Source organism: Mustela lutreola, chromosome 1 (genome assembly GCF_030435805.1).
Source record: "Mustela lutreola isolate mMusLut2 chromosome 1, mMusLut2.pri, whole genome shotgun sequence".
Taxonomy (NCBI): domain Eukaryota; kingdom Metazoa; phylum Chordata; class Mammalia; order Carnivora; family Mustelidae; genus Mustela; species Mustela lutreola.
In genome coordinates, this window is record NC_081290.1 from 99,786,528 (window position 1) to 99,810,711 (window position 24,184).

The following is a 24,184-nucleotide window of genomic DNA, read 5'->3' on the forward strand; positions in this document are numbered from 1 at the left end:
GTTATGACTCACGGGGCCCTGAGCAGGCATCCCCATCTGCAAAACTGGGGATGTTCATAAAGGAGGAAACTGAGACGCGGAATAGTTACCTAATTTGCCCAAAGTCTTATAGACAATCATGCAGATCCAGGATCAAAACCCCAACTTTTTCTAAACAAAAATCTGAATGAGCTCATTTCAGTTGTGTCCGCTTGAAAGTAAACCCTCTCTCCTCAGCACTGCCATGGCACTTTGGATGGCCCCTGTCACCGTCTCCTTTACTGTCCTGCTGGTGCTAGCCCCCCTACCTTACTTAGATCGCAAGCTTGCAGGGTTCTTGTTTCACAGAGTGGAAGAAGGAATCTCGCAGACACAAAAGGGTGAACTGAAGTGAAAGTTTATTAAGTGGAGGTGAGCAGGAAGGAAAGAAAAAGCTCTCCACAGTGAGACACAGTGAGAGGGGTCCTGAATGGGTTGCCACTGTGGGCTTTTAGTGGCAGTCTTTTATTGGGGACTGAAGGGGAAGCTTGTGCCCTTGAGACTCTTGTGTCTTGGTTTGTTCCTTTATCTCTTGTTCTGCTCTGTCTCCTAGTCTCCCTCTGCCAGGAATAGTTCCTGTGCCCAGTCAGGGGCTTCCTATCTCTCCTGCGAAGACCTTACCCCTTCCCTACTCACAGGACGGCACCTGTGGGCAGAAAGAGCTGTCTGGGACTGTGAGGAATGACTGGCTGTATACTTTTTAATTCGTGGGGGTGAGGGATAGCGCAAGTCTCCAGGGAATTTGGAAACAAGGCTTTCAGGACCTTGAAGGGCAGCTGCTGCCAAGATAAGGTTCCTTTTAAACAGTAAGACACTAAGGCAGCTGGGAATTCCTTGAGAAAGGAAACATGCTCTGCATGTTTCAGGTATTTCTCAGTGGGCTGTAAACTGTAAGGAGATTTTAATTTAAGCTACATTTCTTTTGCTTTTGTTTCCCACATCACTAACACAGCTACATCACTTACTGCTTTTGGTGGTGACGCAAAAGCAGGGACCAAAGCCAGGGTAATGTATGGACGATGCTTTATTAAAACCACTTATAAATAGTGTTGTCCAGAGAAAGGCAAAGTCATTGACATCCCATAACTTTTGGGATCAGTGACTTAAAAACCTTAGAAAGTCCTAAGAGTGAGAGGAAAGTAAACATACCATTCCCTGTGCCCTCCCTTCTCAAATGGAGTTCAGGATAACCGAGGACAAAAGGGGAGAATAGAACAAAACCTACCAGGAGGCAGTTATCACAGTTAAGAGAAAAGCTCAAAGGGTTCTGCCTCCTTGAGTTCAAGTCCAACCTCTTGCCACTTAGTAGCTGTTTCGTCTTGGACAAATTAGTTAACCTCTCTGTGCCTTATTTGTCTCATCTGAAAATAAGGATAATAATGATACTTATCTCATCGGGTTGTGGTTTAGGGTCAAAACAATGACTGACTAATACATATTAAGCACTCAATAAGCATGAAGTATTTCATCATTTTCCCAGTCAGTACTGGATACTGCTTTCATGTTGCAATCTCGTCAGAGTATAAACTTGCAAAGTACTCACTAAATACGGAGAGTGAGCAGAAGACAAAATGTTTCCCAGCCTGTACCTCTCTAGCTCTATGGCCCAGCAGGGGCCTGAGAGGGAGAATATGTGCTATTTCCTGTCAGCAAACTGTAAAAAAGCCAAAGCTGGTACACGCATTGCATTAACAGAGTTGCTAGGAAGTCGGCATGGCAGCCTCGACAAATGGAAGGACATGTGTGATTTTCTTTTTCCTTTGTCATTTTCAGGTACAGAGGACGGTTCCATCGATGCCTGTAAAGGGGACTCCGGAGGCCCCTTAGTCTGTATGGATGTCAACAATGTAGCTTATGTTTGGGGTGTTGTGAGTTGGGGTGAAAACTGCGGAAGCCCAGAGTACCCAGGTGTTTACACCAAAGTGGCCAATTATTTTGACTGGATTAGCCTTCATGTGGGAAGGTCTCTTATTTCTCAGCACAATGTATAAAATTGTGATCTCTCTCTTCTGCTCTTTTCCCTTGGGATTCGGATTTTAGTTGAAATGATACTGCGCAATTAGTACTTCTCTAGGCAAAAGAAAATAAAGCACATTTTATTGGATATTTTTAAGGTCTCTGCGAAGCTTCTTCCATATTGGATCTTTGCTGTATAATTATCAAAGAAATATTTTAGTCAGGCATAAATACTTTATTTATTAGAAAATGTGATTAAATGACCTCTTTATACAGGGAGGATATATTGACTCTACTAAAGGTTTTGCTCGTTGATTAACACTGGGTTCACATAAGCCTGCATTCAAACCCCAACGACTAATTACTTGGCCTTGGGCAATTTATTATCTTCTTTGTGTCTCATTTTCTACCGTTAAAATAGAAACTAGAATTTTGAAAAAAATGAAACCACATACTAAATGAAATGTTGGCATAGTACCTGACACAGGAACATAACTGACCTCACAGCTCTTGTCCCATTTCTCTGCTTCTGAAAGTATTAAAAATCTTCCTGAAAGATTTGTCTTCAGTTCCCCATTTCACAAGTCCTCCTTGACCCTCTCTTTAAACCTCTCACAGATACTGCCACATAACCACTGACCTCCTTGGTCACTTAACTACTCTCTTCTGCCCCTGCCCCAGCAGCAGAAGACACAGTGGGCCCTTCAGGACCTCACACTCTCCTCCTGACCCGCTGCCTTCCAGGGCTGATCCCAGCCTCCTTCCTAGTCTCTTCCTTCTCGTCACTTCTTAAACTTTGTGCTTTCCCTAGCAATCTTACCTAGAGTCAGTTCTAAAACCCACCCACAGTCCAATGGCCCACGAATCTGTATCTCCAGCCCTGATCTTCCTAAATCCCAGACTAGTATTTCACTGAGCACTTAACTTCTCCACCTGGACATCTAATAGCATCTCAGTAGAAACAGAGCCACCCCAAAATGACCCCTTCTTTATCTAGTTCCTCCCCTCTTAGTAAATGGCATTTACTCAGGGCTCTCCTGTGGAACCACTGTACACTGGACAACAGTCTCTTTCTATCACGTAACCCTGGTTTGTCTACCTCTTCCCCAGGATGCTCGCAAACCGGCTCCTGCCCTCTGCTTACTACACTGTAACACAGAAGAGAGACTGTCTTCCTTCTGTCCGCAACACTAGCACTTGGTTCATAGGGGTCCTCAGTGAAGAAACATTAGCTGCCTTTATTATAATTTAAAATGCAGCTGTCATCATCCTGAAGACTGAGGTTTATTTTTCACATAGATATTACCTTCAATCCCTAGGTTCAGTCCTAGATAAAGCCCAATTGTTTTAATAAGAGAAATGCCCATTTCTATATATATTCCAAAGTTGTTTAGTGCCCAGATATTTTTTCCTTTTTAAAAATTTTTATAACATAAACATACAATTTTTTTAACTGCTTTAACCATTTGATGTGTACAGTTCAGGGCACCTGGGTGGCTCAGTTGGTTGGGCAACTGCCTTCAGCTCAGGCCATTCTGGATCCCGGAATCCCAGGATCAAGTCCTGCATCAGGTTTCCAGCTCCGTGGGGAGTCTGCTTCTCCCTCTGACCTTCTCCCCTCTCATCTTCTCTCTTACTCTCTCTCCCTCTCTCTTAAATAAATAAATAAAAATCTTTTTTAAAAAATTAAGTATAGGGGCGCCTGGGTGGCTCAGTGGGTTAAGCCTCTGCCCTCGGCTCAAGTCATGATCCCAGGGTCCTGGGATCGAGTCCCGCATCGGGCTCTCTGCTCTGCAGGGAGCCTGCCTCCTCCTCTCTCTGCCTGCCTCTCTGCCTACTTGTGATCTCTGTCTGTCAAATAAATAAATAAAATCTTAAAAAAAAAAAAATGAAGTATACAGGGTGCCTGGGTGGCTCAGTGGGTTAAGCCGCTGCCTTCGGCTCAGGTCATGATCTCAGGGTCCTGGGATCGAGTCCCACATCGAGGGCTCTCTGCTCAGCAGGGAGCCTGCTTCCTCCTCTCTCTCTCTGCCTGCCTCTGTGCCTACTTGTGATCTCTCTCTGTCAAATAAATAAATAAAATCTTTAAAAAAAATGAAGTATACAGTTCAGGGGCATTAAATATGTTCCCTTTGTTATGCAACCAGGAATTTTTCAACTTCCCAAATTAAAAATCTGTGCCCATTGCACACTAACTCCTCCTCCCCTCCCATGCTGCCCAGGCCTTTGTCATTGAATGCAGGAAAATATTTGGCCATCTATGGCTGTGGAAGAAAGAACCCCACATATTTACTTAAATAACAATTGTTTATTATTTTGTTTACATGTCTGGGAATTCGCTGGGGTCAGCTGGCCATTTCTGCCATCCTCTAGTGTAGTTACTATCAGACAAGGAGGGCTGTGCCAAGGATCATCTTCAAGGCTTCTTCACTCATGCGTCTGGTGCTAGGGCTGGGAGAACTCAGACAGTGGGGGCTTCTCAGGCATCTCTGTCTATGCGAGCTTCTCCAGTTGGACTCTCAACATGAGGACTCAGTGGCTCTAGACTTCTTACATAACAGCTGATAAGTGTCCCAGGAGAGCCCGAAAACGATGACAACCTCTATAAACCCAGCCTTGGAAGTCATTGAGCCTCGCTTTCATCACAGACCTGAGCAGGTTGAAGGGAACAAATATTATCCATCTCTTGACGGGAGGGGTGTCAAAAAATCTGTGGCATGCTTTAAAATTTCCACCATGTCCTGGCCCAGCAAACGTGGAGCATGTAGCATCTTTGAAGATGCCTGGATATGAGGACTAAGGGCTGAAAGCTGGGAGAAGGTAGCGTTGTGGCCCCTGGAAGGATGAAGCCAGGCCGCACAGTGACCTGGAACCTCGAGGCTTCACAGTAGAGTGGACCTGAATTGGAGCCTGAAGAGTGAAGAACCAGCTTCCCCATAGTGACTCCATGTGGCAGAGCCTGGGAACAGCAGGAGGGAGATGACTGGACTCCAGGGTTCTCTTAGTCAAGAGGTCTACGAAAGGGCTCCTGGCTGCTGACCACAGAAGCCAATCTAATTGATCTAATGGAGGGAAGGAGATTTGTTCAAAGATATTATGCAGTTCACAGAATCTCCAAGAAAGCCAAAGAGTTGGCTGCGCATCTGGGGATAATGCTCAAGGAGTACTGTAGGCCTGCTTATCAGAGACTCCCACTGCTGCTAGCTCGGGCGGCAGGCTCCACGCAGAGGCTGGGCACTGGACCCTACTGTTGACCTGCTGCTGCTGCTACTGCTGCTTTGCCTTAGCGTGGTCTTTCCTGAAGGTGCTCAACGAACAGAGCTCACTAGACATGGAGTGCTACCATCATCTCGTATTTAACTCTCAGAGCTCACTAGCTTATGAGGGAGACAGAAAATGTTATAAAGCTGCACTTTGCCAGGGACAAGAAGAGGAAAACTCTAAGGAGACCCATAAATCAGCCTGAAGTGTCAAAGAAGCCCTCTTCCCCAGAGGTGAGCATGACAGCGGAGGGGGTGCCCAGGGTGCAACTGAAGAGCTGGAAAGGGAGAAAAGGGCAGATCAGAGAGGCAGTCATGCCAAAGAGTGGGGACCACTGAAAGACTTCGGGAAGTTCACCGTGGAGGCATCGAGGAAGATGTATTGGAGGGGGTGAGATGGGGTAAGAAAAACATTTAAGAGACTGTTGGAACCATCCAAATGAAAGATGGCAAAAGTGGAAACTACAGCAGGACACTTTTAAAGAGGATGACACCAATCCCAGATATATTAAGGAGTGAAATAGATGGCAGGTGGGGACAGAAAGAGAGAACAGGGCACGAAGGAGAGGGATACGAGCCTAGAATAACTCCCAAGTTTTCTCTTGGATAATGAGATGATTGCTGTTGCCATTGATTAAAGAAATAAAGGAAACAGAAAGAGAAGCTGGTTTCATTAGTGAAGGATATTTTGAAGCTGTGAGGTCTGTGGGAGCCCAGGAAAGATGTATATAGCATGCAGCAGGAGATATGAAACTGAAAATCAGTCAGAGGTTTGGAAGTAACCAGAAATCCAACCTAGAGAGACCACACAGCTGAATTTAGCCCAAAGGTTTAAAACCCTGCAGTCGTACCCAGGTGGGTTCCTTTCCATCCTACCCAGCACATCTCTCTGCATGCCGAGTAATCTTACATTCTACCCACAAAGATCACTTGAAAATCTCCTCCCTAACTGCTGTACTTTTAATGTTTTGTTCCTCCAAAACTCATGTTGAAATTCGAATGCCCAGTGTGATGGTATTAGGAAGTGGGGTCTTCAGGAAGTGCTTAGGTCATGAGGGTGGAGGCCTCATAATGGGGATTAGTATTTTATAAAAGAAACCCCAGAAATTCCACCCATCCTCCATCATGTGAGGACACAGATGTCAGCTGTCTGCAAACTGGAAGAGAGTCCTGTCCAGAACCTGATCACTCCGGCACCCTGATCTTGAACCGCCAGCCTCTGCAAGTCTGAGAAATAAACTTCTGCTGTTTATAAGTCACCTCGTCTGTGGTATTTTGTTATAGTAGCCTAAGCAGACTAAAACACTGATCAAATTTGCCTGATGACAGAACACCTGAAATGGAAAGCTGTTATTTTCAATATATCATGGAACCAACCCGTGCTTATAGATTTGGTGCAGCCATCTCTTGTCCTTCACTTTGTCCCTGGTTTGAAAGCTATTCATGCTATTAATTTTTTATTTTTCTTAAAGGCAGAGGCTGGAAACTAGCACTTTTTTCCCCTTAAATTGAGCCCTGTTTAGAAACCAGTGTTCCAGCCTTAACACTGGGCAAAGATTGATCATTAAGGCTGGAATGGTTTCACCACGTGTCATTTATTCTCATCATAATAACACAGCTCAGGCCATTTAATGAGACACTGCAAAAGACTAACAAATAGAAACTGCCCCTGATCATTTTGTATTTTGTTGATTTTGTATTGTTTAAAATAACACAGAGGATTTCACTCTCCAAGAATTCTGGGTTAATACATTACATTAAACCCAATACATTTGGCACTCTCACTCATTAATAATATCATCACATTCCTTGACGTCCATGACAGTGAAACAACCATTCGGGGTTTCCAGAAAGTGTATCTGCCTGACTACGCTTGTAACTGGACTGGAAAGCTCTGCAGAGAAAACACAGCCTAGTCTCAGCCACCCAGAAGACCACATTCCAAGGCACATGTATCATGTAGACAAGAATCAGCACAAATACAGCATCTTTTATATTTTCATAATTTTGTTTTGATAATACTGAACAAAATTGCTTTTTCCAATTCCTCTTCCTTTTTTTATTTTCCTCTCCTCTCACTACACGTGTCTTGTCCCCAGTATTCCACTGAAAGTTTTCTGTGAAGTTCACCTTGACCTCCATGTTATTAAATTCAGCAATCAGTATCAGGTCCTCATCTTCTTCTACACCAGCCAAATGGATGGTTCTGTTTTTCCTAGACACACTGCAATAAAGCACTCTCTTGCTGCACTTGGATGCCCCTTCTGAGCCTCTTTTGTCACTTCTTAGTTCCCCAATATTCTATGACTTAGCCTTAGTCCTGCTTCTCTACATACTCCTGTTTTAGAGGATCTTTTCTAGTCCCATGATTTTAAAAGTCATTTCTATGCTGAGGACTTCAAATAAATTTCTAGTCCTTATCCCACCTCTGAAGTACAAATTCAGAATAAGCTTCTCGAACATGATATGTCTGAAATTAATGTTCTAAATTTTCCCTGAAATCTGCTCCTCCTGAAATCCACCCCATGTCCTTTAGTGAGAACTCACTATCCTAAGTGCTAAAGCCCAAACCTCAAGGTCATTGATTCCTCCTTCCCTCGTATACCATCACAGTAATTCCTGTTGGCTCTACCATCAGGTTATATCTAGAATGTGACCACTTTCACACCTCCATTCTCCTTCCCTGGGCCAAGTCATAATAATGTCTTACCTGGTTTGCTACATCCTGCCTTGCTTCCTGGCTTCAGCCCCTGCCCATCCACAGTCAAATTATATCTAGAAAACCTAGCCTTTATGCTAGCAGAAAAGACCTGGAAGTCATGGGTTTGCAACCAACAGTGTCTGTCACAGTAATAACAAGTTTTACTGATTAGATGAAAGTGCCCTGTAAAGAAGGCTCTTCTCAAACCATTTATGCTATTAGGAAGAAAGGATGGAAGGGGTCTTCTAGAAGTTACATGATATGACCAGTCAGGGCTGGCTTCATGGCCATGAATCCTGTGTCGATATACAAGGCACTGAACTCAGAAATGTTTCATATTTGCTTTAATGTCTTCTAATGCTGTCATCCTCTTGAAATTCTTTTTTATTTTTAAGATTTTACTTATTTATTTGACAGATAGGATTATAAGTAGGCAGAGAGGCAGGCAGAGAGAGAGGAAGGGAAGTAGGCTCACTGCCGAGCAGAGAGCCCGATGCTGGGCTCGATTCCCGGACCCTGGGATCATGACCCGAGCTGAAGGCAGAGGCTTTAACCCACTGAGCCACCCAGGCGCCCCCCTCTTGAAATTCTTAATAATTTTTGAACATGGAGCCCTTCATTTTTATTGTGTACTGAGCCCTGCAAGTTATGTAGCTGGTCCTGTAGTCAATGCCAGACTCTATTATCCGGCAGCAGGAATTAAGGGGGAAAAGTAAATCTTGGAATTACTGCAGCAGAACAACAAATATCTAAGGATTGAATATGAAGTAAATGTAAAAATAAAACAAAATCTTTTTCTGGAAAGATGGTGGTGACTCCTAGGGGGAACACAGTGGAAAAAGAAATTTGTTTCAAAGAAAATGAGACAACCCTATTAGTCCAAGGAACTGGAATTTGAGAATTTAATCTCCAAAAAGAAGAGAGAGCAGACTGAATCTTTGGAGCAGAGGCTGTAGTTAAGATATAAGAAATTAGATGAGATCACCAAGGAGTAAATGTATAGAGAAAAGGAAAAAAAGGAGAGCCTTCGGGGCTTCAGTAACTGAGGGTTGGAATGGGGTTACTACGTTCTCTCTTTTCTTGTGGAATATTTACTCACATATGGGAGAGTTTCTCTGAAGACTTGAAAGAACCAAAACTGGTTTAAGGTTTTGGGTGGTGGAATTAGATGGGACCTCAGAAATAATCTCATTCAACACCCACACTTTAGAGATGAGAAAACCAATGCTCCAGAAAACGTGTTTTGTTTTTTTTTAGATTCTGTGTTCCCTTTTCTGAATGTTTTTAAACGCGCTGTCCAAAAATGAAGGAAAAAAAAATATTTGGCAACTCATGAAGGTAGACATAGCCCCTACTTTGACAGGATACCCTCACCTGAATTCTCTGTACTTTTGACTCCTCCATGGTAAAGGGGGGACAACACCTCTCTGGCACAAGTCTCCCCTTCCACCTTTGCCATAGGCAGATCACAGCCCAAGAGAGCCTGGCTGAGGGTGGCAGCTTGGGGTTGGGCTACATCTGTCTGCATCGGCCAGGAGGGACTTTTTGTTTCTAAGTCACCCAAAATCTACATCCCTGTAAAGCAGTGTTCTGAATGTGAGATGGTGCATGTGAAGTGGATGGCAGGAGCAGAGTAAGTTCTCCATAAAGAGGGATGTAATTCCTAGGAACTCTTTAGTGCAAATTTCATACACTTAGGAAGCTTGTGTCAAACACAAAACGCCAAACTAGAATTTATTGGTAATTTTAATAAGAAAGGACGTATCTATTCCCAACACTTGCAATATTGCCCTGGAATCTTACTGTAAAATTCTTAGAATTTCCGGGATACTAACACAACCAGGTATTTATAACCCTGGTAAATAAATAAATAAAATATAAAAATTTAAAAAACAACAAAAAACCACTACTGCAATTATTATTTAAGTATTCTGCACAGCTCAGGGGAAAAATACTAAGAAATTTCACGGGAGTTCTTAAATTACAAAATATGGTGAACACGAAAACAGTGATTTCCAATTAAGATTTCTTTAAACACTGTATTCAAGTGTAGAGTACCGTTTCTTCCTTATCAGGAAAGAAAACTCATAGTTTCTGTCAAACGGTTTTCTTTCCGAATTTCCTTTTTTTTTTCCTTTCAGAATTTGTAAATGAGGCTCCAGCTCGTGCTAGCCATTCAGGGACCACCTCGCCCTTGGATTGACCGGTCCGGCTCCCGTTCCCCCAGCCGCGACAATCAAAAGCACGCGAGGGCGCCCACGTGTCACGCAGAATCGCGTCCTCAAACCGAAACATAGCGGGAACCCCTCGCAGCGCTCTCTGTAAGGGGATAGGGGAACTCATCTGTCCCACGGCGTCCACACCCATAGAAGCCTGTCCCTAGGGACGAGGGTGGGGTGGGAGTGATGGCGACTGCCGGGCTGAACCTTGACAGGTCAAGTGGGGGCTCTTCACTTGGCTGTCCCCTCACACAGTCCTAAATAGAGCCCCGGCGGAGGAGCCCCGTGGGCTCCGCTTAGACGAAGAACTCCTCCCCACTATGAGCTCCCGCTCCGCCGGCCTCTGACGCACCACGCTTGCGCGCAAGCGCACAGTAGGGGCCGCAGGGCCAGGCCCGCGCGTGCGCGGTGCGCGCGTCTTCGCGACAGCGCCGCCTCTCCGCCGGAGCTGAGTAAGGACGGTGAGGCCCCGCCTACTAGCTCGGAAGGAGGCGTGGGCATGGAGGCGGCTGGGGACGCCGAGCCGGGGGCTGGCGCCGCTGCCTAGGGCGCCCTGTGGGTTCCGTGGGGGGCACGGCCCGGTGCTGCGCGGATGGCCCTGCTCCCGCGGCACGCGCTCGCCTTCGTCCTCCTCCTCTTCGTGCCTGCCGCTTTCAGGTGCCAGGAGCAGGCCCAGACTACCGACTGGCGGGCCACGCTGAAGACCATCCGGAACGGCGTTCACAAGATAGACACGTACCTGAACGCCGCCTTGGACCTCCTGGGAGGCGAGGATGGGCTCTGCCAGTACAAGTGCAATGACGGTGAGAGGGAGCCCAGGCCCTGCGAGAACCGCGCTTTCTGGGTGTTGCGGAGACCGAGGTCGTGGAGGTGTGGGATGCAAGGCAGACCTTGACGTTGTCCTCCAGCCGTGGAGAGACTTAACCACTGCTAGAGTCTTAGCATTCTTGTGATTGAGCAATCCGGTTAGAAGTTCGCACCACTATTGTTAGAATATAAGAGGTCACAGGAGGTGTACACTCTGACCTGTTTTCATTGCGTTTGAATTACTACCTTTTCTTTTTCTCTCTCCCTTTTTCTTTTGCTGTTGCACGAAGTTGCCTCAGAATTTTGTGACGTACGCATCGTGGGACTGGAGCGGAACAGACCGATTTTAGCCCCATATTTTAGCGCCGTTAGTCTGCCGAACATGCAGAATAGACAGAATTTTAATCATGACGTTTTACTTTTCTTAAGAATTGCTTTTAATTGTTTTCTTTACCTGCAGGGCTACAGAAAATAAATTGTGACCTTTGTACAGACTTTTGGTGTACTCTATTGTTGAGAAAGAGTTCTGATAACTCTTCCAGAAATTGTCTTTCACGACTTGATAGTGACACTTCCTCTCCATTGTTGGTTAATACTAGTAATTGTTTTGATTTGCTTTTCATATTTTTTAACTTTAGTTCTTTTTGCAGTCAAATGCTCTACCACTGAGCTATACCCCCAAGTTCTTTTTGAATCTGAGAACTTGTTCGGTGGCATTTTTGGTAATAATAAACTCAGTGTCTTAGTAGATACCTTTCTTTTCAAGCACTTGCTTTTTCTGAATGTTTAAATATTGTAGCAGCTCAGATAAAGTACCCAGGCTTTTCTTTGGAAATTCAAAATGTTAAGATTTTGATTGGAAAATCATGTTTCCAATAAGAGTAGTCAAAGTTGGGGCCTAGTTCATTTAATGCTTGGCAACTTAAAGCATAGGGAATTCAGTGACCAATAAAACCAGATTGCATGTGGGTGAATTTAAAAGAAATCTGTGTCATGTAAAACTGTGATGCCATTTGCTGCCTTTAATTCTCAAAATAATTTCTAGTTTTATGTTAATGGAGCTAAAGAATGAGCCATAGCTCATGTGCTATGAAGGGCTAAAATGTTTCCTTCCTGAATTTATGCCTAAATGTTAACCACCAGTATGCAATGCAGAAGGGTGTTTTTATTCTTGAAGAGCTTGTTAGGAGGAATAAGTGAACTATTTGAAAATTAAATATTGCCTTTCCTGAGGCGGATGTCATCATTTTACTTAGTCATCCCCATTCCTTATACAAATATTTGAGTGCCTGTTACGTCTCAAGTGTTCTACCAGTTGAAGATTCAGCAGTAAACAGAACACAAAATTCCTGTCCATGGAGCTTACATTTTGGTGGGGAAAGACAGTAAACTAAAAAATAAGTAAAATAAGCCCAAAATGCAGTATATGTAGGTCTGAAGTATGGCAGTGTTTTGAGAACTATAGTAAAAACAGTGATGGTGTTGGGAGGCAGTTTCCTCATTTAAATAAGTTGTTCAGGGAAGGTCTCACTGATAAGACAGCATTTGAGAAGAAATCTGAAAATGCTGAAGGTGACACTGTGATGATCTGGGGATAAAACCCTCCAGGCAGAGGGAATGGCCAGTGACAAGGACCTAGGAGAAAGGCCAGTTGAGAATGACTCCGAAGATTTTGGCCTGAGCCAAAGGAAGGATGTGGTTGCCATTTGCTGAGATAGGAAAGGCGTACATCTTCAATAAGCAGTCTTCATAAACTTGTGATAAATCAGGGTTTCTAGAGTTTATTTATATTTGAAATAGCTCTGATGTTGAATGAATACTGTTCCTATTAATAAAGATGACTTTGATGTTTTATTTTACTTAACCCTTTTTATCTTCAACAAGCCTCACTAAATTTACCATATGGAGTCTCAAGGAAGATCTCCAGCGTAAATGAACTTGAGAGTTTAGGAAATGGTATGCTTCAGTGAACATCCTTTTGTGTCTTAGTAATGCTGTCAGCTCCTAGAATTGTGGTTCCAAGTCACCATGTTGATAATTCCAACATAATGAATATTGTTTTTTTAATTGCTATTACTTGAGAAGTCTCCCTGGAGCCCTATTTCAACCTTGCCGGTATTTTGGAATGCACGTTATCAAATCAGGACCAAACAGACAAATCCCAAAGCTAGAGGAGCATGGCAATTAAGGGGTGTTCAATAGTTGCAGTAAAGAGGTTAAAGGGAACTTAAAAAAAGACTTGGTAGCAGGGAGAGGATGATCAAATTAAAGGGCACAGCCTTGTTGAATTCAGTCATCTTGGTTTTATCAAAAGGATTGGCTTTATGGAGACTTGCTTCCTTCTGGCCATCCTCCCTTGGGTGGGAAGAACGCTTTATTGAGATTGAAGTAAAGTTTCTTAGGAGAACAAATTACATGGTCACTTTTTCTTTCTTAATTTTTTTTCCCCCAACTGCAAAGAAGTTTTGAGAAAGAAAACCTTGATTTCTTTTGAAAAATAGAACACAAAATTGGCTTGTAAAGTGTTTTAGATTTATGAATAAGTAGCTCCTTCGGTGATACATGTTTTAACAGGATTCCTTTGGCTCTTGTGCAGAGAATAACAGTCCAGGGAGGTGGGAGAGCAAGAACGGAGGCAGAGTGACACGGGCAGGAATTAAGACAAAAGATGGTGGTGGTTTTGTCCAGGTTCAAAGCCAGAAAGGTGGTGAGAAGTGGTTGGATTTAGGGATATATTTTGAAGGAAGAGCCTGAAGGATTTGCTGATGGCTCAGAAGGAAGGTGTGAGTAGGGTAAAAAAATGATTCCAAAACTTAATTGGCTTAAATGATTGGAAGGATGGAGTTGCCCTTAACTGTAATAGGGCAGACCATGGAAAAAAGTCATTAGGAAAAATAATAGCATATTTGTATGCTTTTGAGAATGATTCAGTAGAGAATGAAAACACTGTGGAGGGAGAAATGAAGAATTATTGGAGTCAGTTCCTTAGGTGAGAGGATGGGTTCCAGTGCATAAATAGATTGCTCAAGAGCACTGATGGCCTGTCCCTGTTAATAGGAACAAAGATAGGGGATAGGGGCACAGATGCTGATTAGGTGGATAAATGTCTGAGCTCTCCTCCAATCACTTCACAGTTTTCTCAGTGAAGTAGGAATCAAGGTCATCAGCTAAGAAAGAAGATAGGAATGGAGGTGTTAGACATTTGAGGAAAGTAGAGTGAGTGAACTAGAAAAATAAAGTAGCGCAAGGGCCCTCTGGAGATCAATTCATGAATTAAAACCTCAAGTGTTTGGAAAAGCTGTTTGAATTCTACACTGCATTTCCTATAGAGCATAGTGCTAAGGTCTTTGTCCCAAGCCTTCCCTATCTGTTTCCCATCGACTTCAGTGTCATTCACGTGAAAGAAATTGGTCTGTTTGGAAGTATTTACATCAAATTTCTAAAAAAATATATAGAAAAGATCTGTCATTACCTCAGTCCAGGCAAATCTTTAGATTTTATCTGTCCATACTGATGCTAAAACAAAGCATCAAGAGAGGAGCATTTGCTTAAGTCAACAAGTAGAATCAGTGAATAGTCTTTCCATGTAGTTGTACCCAGTGGATTTGGTTTGTTTTTTGAAATTCATCTCATTTCATTTTTTTCTTAGCTTCCTGTATTGGTTTACAAATTTCAGGGGGTAGTAGCTCTGATACATCATCTAATAGTTAGGCTCAAAATTTAAGCTGTAGAGATGCTGAGTCTCTAGCAGTAGATAGAGTTTATTTTAGAAAGAACTGATGTTTTTTTCCTACTGTCCAATGTATCTTAGTACTGAGACATAGCTAAAATATATGCTAACTGTCTTGGGCTCTGTTAATACAAGACTTTATCTACTTCAGAATAGGCCCATCACACCTACTGGTGTTCAGTTTGGGATGGCACATTTTAAAGAGATGTGACAAATGAGAAATGATTAAGCTTTGGAGGTTGATTAATGCTTGCCAAACTTAAAGGAAACTGCAAGATAAGCATCAGTACCAGTTTATTTATAATGAATATTAGAACTGCCTTCCAAGTCACCTGCCTATTCATTCATTCATCAACAAATATTTATTGATAACCTAACCATACGCCGGGCAGTGTTCAAGTCTCTGAAGGTACAAAACAGAAATTCCTGCCATCACGGAGTTTATATTTTAGTATGGGGAGACAGATAATAAATAAGTAGGTTAATAATATAATGTGTTTGACATTTATGCGTGCTACATATGGTCTGGTCAGAGAAGGTATTGCTGAGAATGTGAAGGAGGAGCCTCCACATAGAAGAATAGCAGGTTGAGTGGCATTAAGGCAGGAGCAGACTTGGAGTGTCTGGAATAACGGAGAAGTCAGATGTGATGGATTGAAGTGAGGAAGAGGAGAGAGAATAGTAAGATGAGGTCAGAGCAGTCATGGTATGTTGTGTGGTGGTTTAGATTATATAGAGTTTTCTAGACCTTGGAAGGGAATGTGGGCTTTTATTTTGAATAAGGCGAGAAGCCATTAGAGGGGTTTTGACAGAAGAAAAACGTGATCTAACATTTTAATAGGATCACTCAGGTTCAGTGTTGAGAATAGATGATGGCTAGAGGTAGTGTGGGGGTGCTGTGGAGTGGCGAAAGCAAAGTAGGAAGATATTAGGAGGTTATGGCAATAATCCATGGTGGCTTAGAGCAGGATGGTAGTGGTGGAGTTGGGAAGAAGTGATTAGATTCTGGATGTTTTGAAGGTAGAGTCAGCAGGACATGCTGTGGAATGGATGTGGGATATAAGAAGATGAGAGAATTAAAGATGGCTAAGGTTTTTTCCTGAGCGCTGGGAATGTTGGAATTGCTTTTATCTGAGAAGATAGAACTATGGATGGAGCAGGTTTCGGGATGAATGTCAGGAGGTACCTCTAAAGTTTGAGGTGCCCATGAGGTACCCAGGTGGTTAGTATATCCTCCCTCTTGGGCCCTGTTAAGTGGAAAGCCAAATCATAAACAATTTTCTTAAGAATGAAGGACCAAAAGCAGGAGGTGAAGGATCACAGTGACTCTGTGGTAGCTTGAGGCATATACCTTCATTTTCCAAGGGCCTAGAAACAACCATCCTTCTTGAACAGTGCTGGAGAAGCAAGACCAACTTCTGTCATTGACCTCCTCATTCCTCGATCCACTTTCTTCATCCGTACTACTCTTCAGACTGGGTGGAGCAGGCTAAAGCTTTGAATCCTCTTGAGGTTACACTCTCTTTAGGCTCTAGTTGTCACTTCAGTCAAGCATGTGAGTCTTAGCATCTCACTTAAACCATTTTTAGATCCTTACTTTGAGATGATTATTTATTTTGGTGGCTGATTACTGGAAGAGCTGCTTTTGTGCCCCCCCCCCAACCCCTGCACTGTACTTTTGGAGGCTAAACTTATCTTTGGTCTTCTAGTAATAAATAGTTGCCTGAAAAGGTGGATACTTTGTGTTTTTCCTAAATAAGGAACTCTGGAGAGAGATAATTTGGAATAACAGGGGATGTTTTGCTTCTAGAATTGAAGATAAATGGGAGTCCCAGATGTTAGGAGGATTACTCATGTAAAATAGGTAATTGGCTTGTTTTGTGTTCCCCAGGGGTAGAGGATTGCTCAAAAGGAAACAGGAAAGAATTTAACAGTTAGTGCCATTCCACAATGGAATAGGTTCTTTCTTGATGCTGTAGGAGGATCGCGGGAAACATTCAAGAGAAAGTAGGTGACTGTTTGGTATCTTGAAGCGATGTATATATTTCAGGAGGAGAGATATTTTTGAAGTATTTTGCAGCAGGTAAGATTGTTGTGATAAGGTCATCTTTCTCCTTGTTACTGAACCATTGGTGCTGTTAGGGAGAATAAAACTGGAGTAAGATGGTTCACCAAGCTATCTTTATTCCTGACCTTTTTCCTTAGCTGGCAAAGAAGTATATTTGTGAAATGGTTAGTTGGAGTCCAGGCTAGAATATGTGGTCCTGTAATGTCTTACAATGGCATTAAGGCAGTTAAATGTTCATTGGGTGACCTTATCTTCCTTAGCTTTAAGCTCTTTGAGTAAACTGGTTAGTTAATGGTTATTGAGGTTTGTGTATAGTGGAGTATTGGCTGAAGGTTGGAAAGATACAGTTTTGCCCTTTAAGTTTTTAACCAAAAAAATGTATTAGAATGTACAGGGAAATAAGGTGGATTTATCTTTCATATATATGGACCCAGTCTCACATATACTCTCTGAAAACTCCTGAAGTCCAGAGTAAACTTTTACACGTTTTGTATAATACAAGCTTAGAATAAAGATATTCACTTATGTCAGTACCCAAATATTAAATATTTCCAAGGCTAATCTAGTAGTACATCATAGGCCTTTTTGCATGTTTTTCATCATACTTGAAAATTAATTATACCATTTATATTTTATAGGATCTAAGCCTTTCCCACGTTACGGTTATAAACCCTCCCCGCCGAATGGATGTGGCTCTCCACTGTTTGGTGTTCACGTAAATACCATTATTTTCTTATTTGAAAAGCTTTACGATCAGTAGGCTATGTAGTACTCATTTTTTTTTTTTTTTTTAGAGATTTATTTATTAGAGAGAAAGCAGGCACAGGTCAGGGTAGGGAGGGGCAGATAGCGAGGGAAAGGGAGAATCTCAAGCAAACCCCATGCTGAGTGTGGAGCCCAGCAGCTCAGCCCTGAGATCATAACCTGGGCCAAAATCACGAACCAGACGCTCAGCTGACTGAGCGACCCGGGCGCCCCAACTGTGTAGTACCCTTAATTATGCAAGACTGTTTGTCAGGATCACAAATAATTTTGCTTGTTATAATGGTAATTGAGTTTATTATATTCTTTTATAGCTAAAACATATTAGTAAGTCCTAACAAAACCAAATGGAATAAAATTCATGTTTAATTTTTTAATCTTATAGATATTAATATTATTAAAAAGATATTTCTTCATGTCACAAACATGGTTTAAAAAATTTATACAAGTAATGCTACTTTGGATAAAAAAGTATAGATAAAGCATATTTTCTATACTAAAGCAAAGCTAAATAAGATAGCTGTGTTTTTTGGTAGGCGAAGCTGAATCTGAGCCAACTATTGTGAGAAAAAAATGTTGAGTGATTCCTGGACATAAGGGTTTTACATATAAAGTTATTGAAACCAGTTAAAGATAATTTATAGATTGAAGGAACAGTATCTTTAGGGAGTTGATACTTAAAGTTGAACCACAATAAAATAAAATGTGAGTTGTAGGAGCTTAAAAGTTTTCAGTGATATTTTATATAAAGTACACTTTATAGGGGGAGAGGTACAGACTACTTGGAATGTCCAAAACTCAGTCTTTGCTCTTAGCCTGACCTTTCTGTTCTTAAAACTATGTTTTGTGTTTTGGACAATTGGAAGTTACATTTGTGACTAGCAGATAACTGAATATTGCAAAATAGGGAGTTCTGAGGCATGGCTGAGAGGGAGAGCATGTAGGTGCATGTGGGTGAGTGATGGGAAGATGCACAAATAACATGGAAAACATTCGTAGACAGAAATGGATTTGGGGAGTTATGCAGCAGTCATCGTCCTTGATTTCTAAGTCTACTTGAATGCATTACTTTAGCAGAGGAGTTTTGAATTTCACCAATAATAATCCATCCAAATGCCTCTTTCAGCTTAATATTGGCATCCCTTCCCTGACAAAGTGCTGTAACCAACACGACAGGTGCTATGAGACCTGCGGCAAGAACAAGAATGACTGCGATGAGGAATTCCAGTATTGCCTCTCTAAGATCTGCCGGGATGTGCAGAAGACACTAGGACTGGCTCAGCACGTTCAGGGTAAGCATGATGCGGCAGGACGAAGATGAGTGCAGTTTGTCAGGTTTTACTGATTGCTTTATGTTTCACTACAGAGTTACCACTAGCAATCTTTCGCTGTGTACTACTCTATCTGTTGTGACACAGCCCCTTCAGTTTTCTGAGATGAGGAGTCGTTGATTTTGTCATCTCAAATGATTTATAGTTGTGGAAGCAAAAAGTGTTAGGAAACCTTGGGAAGAGGCTCTGCGAGGCAAACAAGAATTCATCCACAATCTTGTACCCTGTAGTCTGTCTCTAATTATGAGAGCCTGAAGTTTGAAATCCTGGATCCAATGATTTTAAGTATATAACACATGGGATTTCAAGTGGGAAGGTCTAGAGGATTTGCACTTAACTGTGTCTTCATATGTATCTGTGTCAGCAGGGTCCCCAAAACCACCTCCAGATTTGCTAGGAGGACTCACAGGATTCAGCAAATACTCATTCTCAGAGTGACGGGATACGAAATAGAGTCAGCAAAGGGAAAAGGTGTATCAGTGTGCCCATTTAAAAAATAATACCCATGTCATAGAATTGGCATAAAGATAGACAATTTCCACAAAAATTTGTGGAAATACAAATCACTGTACAAATACTAGAAGTTATAAAATCTTTTCAGTGTCAAGCTGAAGTATTTATCATACATCAAAATTGGAAGAGAAGGTGCAAGAAAGGAAACTATGCATTTTAAGGCATTTTTCATAAGATACCATGCTAGATATTTTAGATCTGTTTACCTTAGTGTTCACAAAAACCCAAAGAAGTAGGTAGTGGTATACTCATTTTCCAAGGAAGGAAATGAAAGTTCCAGGAAGTAACTTGTCCTAAGTTGCGTACTTCCGATTTTAAAACTCGTGCTCTGTCTACTGCAGTATTCCCCGAACATTGTCATGGGTCTGATTCTGAATTCCTAGTAGTAACTGTCAAGGAAGAAGTCTCTGCAGCTTGAATTCCCAGCCTCTGAATGCTTTGCATGCTCTTGGCTGAGCAAGCTAGTTGCACGGTGGATGCATACATGGATGTATCTCCTGTCTTCTGATCTAAGGACGTACTCATTTGGCTAAATGATGAAGCCACTTTCCTTTCAATGCCCTATTGAATAAGTATAGTCTTTACACTTCTGTGGTGGTTGTGTTCTTTAACAGCACAGCCTTCTGGAGAAGTTTGAAAAGGTCAGGATTTTGCAATGAATAGTTTCTTCCTTAATGTATTTGGATGACTAAAAGCAATTCTGTGCTGTGCTGTGTATGAAGATTCTCTCAGCTGGCTGTTCCAGGCTTCTTAGAATAAGAAAAGTAAATCCATTATCTTTTTATAGTCCTAAAAAAAATTTTAAACCCTACCAGTAGAAAAACACTTTTGATTCCTACGTCTCCCTTGGGATACTGAGAAAGAGTGAGAGACTGGAGTCCATTTACCTTAAGCCTCTTAAATGGTGTGTGATTAGTTCATAGAAGTCATTGGACATAATTAAATGTTTTGATGTTTCTCTGTTTTATTTTTTTTTAAAGATTTTATTTATTTGACAGACAGAGATCACAAGTAGGCAGAGAGGCAGGCAGAGAGAGAGGAGGAAGCAGGCTCTCTGCTGAGCAGAGAGCCCGCCTCGGGGCTCGATCCCAGGACCCTGGGATCATGACCTGAGCCAAAGGCAGAGGCTTTAACCCACTGAGCCACCCAGGCGCCCCTGTTTCTTTGTTTTCAACCTTTATTTTTTTGTACACCCAAAAATCTTCCCTTGAACTGCAAAATTAAGTGTGTTCTAAGGCATCTTTATTAGTGGTATTTTTCAGATAAAAGGAAAAGTACCTGTGATGAACTGTGTTACTGAGACTCATTTGCCTCATAGAAAAAAATAGGGATGAACAGTTGCGAGCAAACGAAAAAGTGGATACATGCTCAGCATGCGAACACTGGAAGTCTGTGTGTGTGTGCTTCTGGCCTATGAGGGTTTGGGAGATCGTTGATACAACAGATATTTAAGTGCTCACCAAGGATGTGACTGACACCGTGCTGTAACATGTAATATGTGTGGAGGGAGAGCAGTTGCTGGCGGTAACAGCACTTTCTTCCTTTGCAGCCTGTGAAACCACAGTGGAGCTCTTGTTTGACAGTGTTATACATTTAGGCTGTAAACCGTATCTGGACAGCCAACGAGCCGCATGTAGGTGTCGCTACGAAGAGAAAAGTGATCTTTAAAGAAGATGCTGACAGTTGGTGACAGCAGATAAGGACAGAAGAATATAGCCCTTGACAAAGATCTACTGTTTTTATACCATAAAGCTGCCTTATTTTTGTGAAAGAATTATTTTAAGACTTTATTTTGACATTAAAAGTACAAACTAAAGAAAGATGTGGGGAGGTGATCTTCCTGGATGTTGCTGCCTTATTGTACCGTATTGTCTTGACCAGAAAGAGGTGCATGTTAAGGGGAGAATATTTTAAAAGGAGTCTGTATCTCAGTATTCACAACTGTATTTACCAAAACAATGAGGTCAAATGTAAAATTGATTACAAGGTATGTTGAACATAATCTTATTTGGAAATATGGGAAAATCTTCACTTAGAAGTATATGTTTACTATAAAATTTTAAATATACATTTATTCCTGGAAAGATCTGACTTTATTTTTTCTCTATTTTAATTAACACATAATATGCTGTTTTCCTGTAGCCCATCAAGCATATGAATAAGTCTCACTTCTCTTAATGATAAGACGAGTTGCAAGGATAAGTTTTCCATGTCTTTTTTTCTTACAAAATTGGAGCCATCAACTGGTGGCCTCTTAGGGGGCAAAACCAGGGTATCTAGGTATTATGTAATGTGTCTAGAAGGTGACATGAACAAAATTCAGAAGCACAGCCACTCCCATTTTATGAACCGTTCATATGACAGACATCATATTTTGCTATAACCTTGGCGTAAATTGAAGGAAAGGTGGATTTAATGAGACAATTGAAAAGTTACTTCACATACAGATTAGAGCATTATATGCTGCTATGCTTTGGTGTTTTTTCCCTAGTACTTGGTCCTCTTAATAGATTTAGGTTTATTTTGAAAAGTCTGTAACCTTTTCCTAATAATGGTCTTAATAAATACTGTTCTTGATACTTTTTTTTTTTAAGTCTTTAACTGTGGAATCAAAAGGGAGGTAAAGCAAGATACAAAGAATTATCTTTTGTACCTTTTTTATTTACATTGAAAATTATTAGCAGATGTTTAAAAGCAAATTCCAGAACCTCAGCTGCCTCTGGAAATGTCTGTTCATGTTGAAAGTTTCTCCTTTCCAAAGTTTCCTTTGGAAAGTGCAGCTGTATTCCTCTACTCTTTGCCTACCATTAATTGTTGGCTTTCCCTAGCCTAGGATCCCAAGCCATGGATAGCTTTTGGGTAACCTATAGCCAAAGTTACAAAGATAAAATGTTTAGAAAATCAGAAAGGACAGCTGCAGGAGAGGTGGTTCTCTTTAAGTCATTACAGGCAAAGGGGCAGAGAAAAAAATATATTCTGGGGAAAGGGCCACATTCCTAACTTTGAATAGGTATCGTTGCTAAAAATCTAGTAACTTCCCAAACTAAGATGACAGAGCTTTTCTGCTAAGAGATGTATCGTCTATGGGACAAAGCAAGTGTATCCTGGTGACTAATTGAGCAAACTCAATTAGTTTGAGTTTGGAACCTTAATTGATACTTTCAGACTTTTAAAAAGGTAACAGTTTTATAGGCCATTATCCATATTTAATCTTTCCCGGTATTTACTGTTGAAATACTTGACCAGGTAACTTTAAACTTAGAATAAATTTGTGGATTTTCTTGGCAGCATTGGCTTCTCAAGAGGACAGACTCAGAATTCTATAAAATATTTAATTTATAGTTACAAATTATATACAAAGATCAGTGGAAGCTGTTTTTATGTGTTAAGATTTTTATCTTGGAATAATTTTAGATTTACATAAAAGTTGCAAAGATATAGACTTGCTATATACTCCTTAGCCCTAATGTTAACATTTTACATAACCATGAAACATTTGTTAAGAAATCAACATTGGTAATTGCTATTAACTAAACTCTAAACTTCATCTGGATTTTATTATTTTTCCACTAATGTCATTTTTCTTTTCCAGGATCCAGTCTGGATACCACAATGCATTTAGTCCTCATGTCTGATAAGCCTCTGGTCTGCGATGGTTCCACAGGCTTGTTTTTCAATATCTTAACAGTTTTGAGGAGTACTGATCAGGTATATTGTAGAATGCCCCTCAATTGGGGCTTGAATGATGTTTCCCTCATAATTGTACTGGGGTTATAGATATTTAAGGAAAAAAAACATAAAGTGTTCTTCTCATCAAATCATATCAGTAGTTGAATGTTATTAACTTGGTGTGTCAACTCTGAAAACTTGCTTAAGGGTAGTGTTGTCAGGTTTCTCCACTGTGAAGTTACTCTTTTTCCCTTTCCATACTTCTGTTCTTTGGAAGCCAGGCCCCAAGTCAGTCTGTGGGAGGTGGAGCGTGGCAAGATTCTGTTCTACTTGCTGGAAGGGGAATATCTTTATATAGTACTTGGGATTTTTCTATAAAAAGGATTGGTCTCCTCACCCCTCCCATTTATTCAGTTACTTATATCAGTGTGGACTCAGGTATATTTCTTCAGACTTTCGGTAATGTTTATTTTATTGCTTAAATTATTCCAGCTCGGCTAATGGGATTTATGTCAGGTTGGCTCCTATTTGTCTTTAATGTGTCCCCATCCTTTTGATTTTTGAGCACTTCCGTATTTCCTGGCAAGAAAGTAAGAATGTTGCTCTGGGCTTGTCTTGTATAGTGCCAGCGCTAGAATTAGCCTCTTCTTCAGAGAGCACTGGTTCTTGTTATTAGAGAATGGTTTCTAGTGGAACTCAGAAACCAATATCTGGGTGCTGGACGCGCTCATTGCTATAGGGGTGTCACTGCTGCTAGACCCTTCTAGCAAACAGAGCTAGGAAATATGTATGTGTATTAACCTATGTACATGTACAATCTTTAATGTTTCTGTGTGTGTCTGTGTGTGTCTGTATGTATATATACATATTATATATATATATAGCTGAATGTTAGTTCTTACTGATGTTTTCACTTGAATCATGTACCACATGATTTAGAACATGTATTTAGATTTTGAGAATGGTATTTTCCCTATCCATAGAATAAATTCATAAAGAAAAAAAAGAACAAGCAAAAAGAAAACCCCAAAACAAGCTTTTAGCAGCTCTCTGCAAGAAATACAATACTAATATTTTTAAATAAAACTGTATTGCCTTCAAATAATGCTATGTCTTTAAAACCTTTTGACATACTTCTTCCAGCAACAGA

At 41.3% G+C, this 24,184-nt stretch overlaps 2 protein-coding genes across 5 annotated transcripts in view; both read left to right on the top strand.

Moving 5' to 3' along the window:
• The window catches only part of CFI (complement factor I), a 49,795-nt gene extending 47,673 nt beyond the window's left edge, over window positions 1-2,122 (top strand). For all 4 annotated transcript variants that reach the window (XM_059171079.1, XM_059171106.1, XM_059171090.1 and 1 more), the window contains one exon: window positions 1,792-2,122. In XM_059171079.1, the coding sequence (XP_059027062.1) occupies window positions 1,792-2,009 (218 nt within the window). In that variant the 3' untranslated portion in view covers window positions 2,010-2,122. The remainder of the gene's footprint in view (window positions 1-1,791) is intronic.
• An 8,495-nt stretch (window positions 2,123-10,617) lies between these two features.
• On the top strand, window positions 10,618-23,186 carry PLA2G12A (phospholipase A2 group XIIA). The gene is made up of 4 exons (XM_059171153.1): window positions 10,618-10,957; window positions 17,398-17,474; window positions 18,648-18,813; window positions 20,915-23,186. The coding sequence occupies exons 1-4, from the start codon at window positions 10,747-10,749 to the stop codon at window positions 21,031-21,033; spliced, it is 573 nt and encodes a 190-aa protein (XP_059027136.1). The 5' UTR covers window positions 10,618-10,746; the 3' UTR covers window positions 21,034-23,186.
• The last annotated feature ends 998 nt before the right edge of the window (window positions 23,187-24,184 follow it).